We start from the raw sequence: 3,888 nt of genomic DNA, 5'->3' as shown, positions 1-3,888 counted from the left end.
GCTCCACTGATAATTTATTATTATTATCTTACTTCTTCAAACTAAATGTTTTATTGTGGCCATAAAATTGGAAGGCCTAAAACAGAAAGCACGTGCATTTGTAGACCTTTATAAACATTGCATTGCGAATCGATAAGTTCTCAAGTCGAAATGATACTTCCGTTAACGTTTCGAGAATTATACAGCAAAACTGGTTAACTTTTCTTTTCCAAACAAAGAAAACCAAGACAATCATGGTTTACAAATTAGTTATTGGCCCCGGCTGGGAGAATGTGCGTGACTCCTCAGGGCTATCGAGATCAATGGGACTCGGTCAGTTGGGATTTCCCATTCAACAGGATGTGGGTGTGATTAACTTTCTCTGGATTGGCTACTGTTTATAAACTGTAGGGTATTTCCCCTCCCCCTTTATTTGGGTTGCGTCAGTAGCTATTTATTTATTTATTTAAGTAGCTCAAGTGCTTAAGAGCTGAGCTGCAGACTGGAAGGTCGGTCGTTCAGCAGTTCGAGACCCGAGTTGCCGCGTGATGGAGTGAGCTCCCGTCTCTAGTTCCAGCTCCTGCCAACCTAGCCATTCGAAAGCAAGAAATTGCAAGTAGATTAATAGGTACCGCTTTGGTGGGAAGGTCACAGCGTTCCGTGCACCTCGGGAGTTAGTCATGCTGGCCACATGACCACGGAAACGTCTTCGGACAGCGCTGGCTCTTTGGCTTGGAAACAGAGAGGAGCACCGCTCCATAGAGTCGGATTTGACTGGCATTCGAGCAAGGGAAACCTTTACCTTTTTATCCCCCCACCCTTTACTTGGGTTGCGTCAGTAGCTGTTTATTTATTTAGACGCGCGGGGGCTCAAGGAGGCTCACAACATAAGAAAAAAAACACAAAATAAGATACATGAAAAACATTTTAAAAAAAATTAAGATCACAATTCGGGATTGCTGGTAAACTGAACAAAACACAGCCCTAAACAAAGCCGTTTCCAGCTGCCTCCGAAAGATTCACAGTGAAAGTGAGACCCTCAGTTTGCTCTGAGTATTTAATTGAGGGGAAGCCTCAGGCTTGTATTGGGGCTGGTGCGGTTGCCAACCTCTGGGTGGGACCTGGAGATCTCCTGCTATTACAACTGTTCTCCAGACAACAGAGACCCATTCCCCTGGTGGAAATGGCTGCTTCAGGGGGTGGACCCAAACACCACCCTCCCCAAAGCTCCACCCCCAAATCTCCAGGAATTCCCCAACCTGGAGGTGGCTGCCCTAAGGGCTGGTCATGCTTTGCATCTGGATCCCAGCGAGGCAAGGCCTGGTTGTAGAAAGACACTCTGTACATGCCCAGATGCATTTAAGGATACAAAAGAAGAAAGATATCTGTGTGGGAAAAGACGATGATACTGATACACAAAATAATAATAATAATATACTTTATTGTCATTGTACATAGTACAACGAAATTAAAGATGCAGTCATTTCGGTGATCTACAACAATATTCATATACACTCACACACCATTCACAACTGTCCCGTAACTCCCTTAAGGTTACCCAAATTCCAATTTCATACAGCATTTAAGGCAATAATAGCTCTCGAATAAAAACTATTTTTTAATCTATTTGCCCTTGCTTTAATTGTCCTATATCTTCTGTCCGAAGGCAGAAGTAACTGAGTAATAATCCCAATACAAAATATAATCCCATATAAACAATGTCTAAAGTAGGAAAGTAATCTCTTGAGGTATCAAACACTGTCAACAAGTGGAAAAGTTCTCTCTTGAGGTGAAGAGGTATGAAGAAAAATAAACGGAGGATCCGGATAGTGAGAACTCAGTTTCGAAGAACTTCCTCGGTTGGTGATGCAAAGCTTTGGTAGAAGCCTTTCTAGAGATGTGCTGTAAATAACTGCCCACCAACGAGATACCGTTTGCCGCAGCTCACAAGAGTGCATAGAACCGATCTTTTGAAGATCTATTGTTTCAGTTACCGAGGAAGTTCTTCGAAACGGAGTTCTCAGTATCCGGATCCTCCGTTTATTTTTCTCCATACCTCTTCACCTCAGGAGAGAACTGTCCCACTTATTGACATGGTTTGATGCCTCAAGAGTTCTTTGTGTATCGGTATCAGCGTCTTTTTTCACAGAGATGCCTTTGAGGCCATGCGCTAGTGCCGGAAATGGGTTCAGGGCCAACGGCTCACAAGCCCCGGCTCAGAGCGGGGCCGCCCGCCTGCCTCCCACCACGCCTGCTCCTTCTCCTTCCCCACAGCAGGCCCGCCCACCCACCACCCCCCCCGCTCACCGGCAGGTGCACCGCATGTGCTCCATGAACGTCAGCACCACCTGCTCGGCTGTGCGCTGGAGGACGCTTATCCGCATCACCTGCCGGGGGGGCAGAGTAGAAGACTTGGCAAGCTTGGCCCACCACCCGGCCCCGGCCCGCCAGTCTGACCTCGGAGCACCCTCCACCAAAAAGACCCTCTTCCTCCCCTGCCCCCCCCCGGCAAGAGAGAGCTCCCCTCCATTTCTAAGGCCCAAGAGGACCTAGTCTGCCCCCCTCCAGCCAGGGACCTCGACGGGCTCCCTCTGGGCAGGCCGGTAGCCAGGATTTTTTAAGTCGGGGGAGCACTTAATTTCCCAAGGGGGCACTGGCTTATCGAACCGAAGGAATACCTTCTCCTCCCAAGCACCTGTTGCCACTCAGGGGCCCTGGGCTAGATGGGAAGTTGTGGGGGCCTTGCCAGTAAATGAAGGGGGCTTAGCCCCAATATGCCCCCCCCCCACTGTAGCTACGGGCCTGCCTCTGGGGGTGGATCTTCCTGCCCGGTTCTGTTCCCCTTGGAACTCCCCACACCCGGTCAGAGGCCAGGCCAAGCCAGGCCAATGGGGTCAGCCCACCCGCCCTCGGGCTTCTCTCCACCAGGTCTCCCGTGAAGATCCCGTCCCAGGAGTCCCCCCTGCCGACCCTCCGCTGGGAGCTCTTCTTCACCGCTGGCCAAACCCTGGTTCCTCCTGGCAGCGGGGGAGTCGGGGACCCGGCAGGGCAGTTCTGGTTCTGAAGGGCTCCTGGCACCCTACAGCACAGCGCTCCAGTCATCCTGAAGAGGAATACCTAAAGGCTCTCGGGAAGCCAAAATACCCACTCCCAGAGGAGTCTGCCCCTGTGCCTCTGCATGAGTCTCTGCAGCGCCGTCTCTCCTGGGAAACGGGGTCGTCTTGCCTGGCCTGCGACCCGAACATTCATCCTCTCTCTTGGCCCGGCCTCAAAGAAGAGGGCCGAGTGCCTCTCTGCAAGAGTCTCTGCTCTGGGCCGGACTACTCCCTCTAAACTGTGGAGTCTTGTGAGCAAAAATTCTGCTTTGTGAGCTACCAGCATGAAAGTTGTGAGCCAGCGGTTTGGCCGCTGCACACATTCGTTTGCCCCGGAGCCCTCCTTCCGGAGCTAAGGCAAAAATGGGTGAGCTGGAGGCTAAAAAACTGAGCTAGCTCGCACTAACTCAGCTTAGAGGGAACACTGCTGGCACAGGAAGAACAGGGACTCCTGCGGAGCTCTGACCAGCTGGACAGGGCCTGGAGGGGGGGAGGGCCACAACTGCGGGGGGGGGACCAGGAAACACACGGGGCCCCTCCGCTCACAGACCTGCAGGTCGAGGGGGCGCGTCTCCACGGGGGCGCACTCCAATCTCTCGTCGTTGCAGCAGCCGTTGCAGCGCGACAAAGGGACGCAGAGGGGCTTGTAGATTTACTCGACGTCGTGCGGGAACTCGCTCAGGACGTCCACCAGCGTCACCCGGGAGGCGCAGAAGCTGAGGTCCCAGACCACCTCGAAGGGCAGCGCTGCGGGGGAGCGGGGGGGCGGCTCAGACACCCTCCCCGGGCGCCACTGAGGGAGTCCCAGCGCGTC

General features: G+C 52.6%; 1 protein-coding gene across 1 annotated transcript in view; it reads right to left on the bottom strand.

Moving 5' to 3' along the window:
* Positions 1-3,888, bottom strand: part of LOC107125835 (snake venom vascular endothelial growth factor toxin HF-like) — an 8,287-nt gene that overhangs the window by 4,021 nt on the left and 378 nt on the right. Inside the window, 2 exon segments of the mRNA XM_015429297.1 lie at positions 2,287-2,366; positions 3,625-3,821. Coding sequence (XP_015284783.1) covers positions 2,287-2,366; positions 3,625-3,821 — 277 coding nt within the window.

Source organism: Gekko japonicus, unplaced genomic scaffold, assembly GCF_001447785.1.
Source record: "Gekko japonicus isolate JY-2015 unplaced genomic scaffold, Gekko_japonicus_V1.1 scaffold4662, whole genome shotgun sequence".
Lineage (NCBI taxonomy): Eukaryota > Metazoa > Chordata > Lepidosauria > Squamata > Gekkonidae > Gekko > Gekko japonicus.
This window is presented reverse-complemented; position numbering and strand designations above follow the sequence as displayed.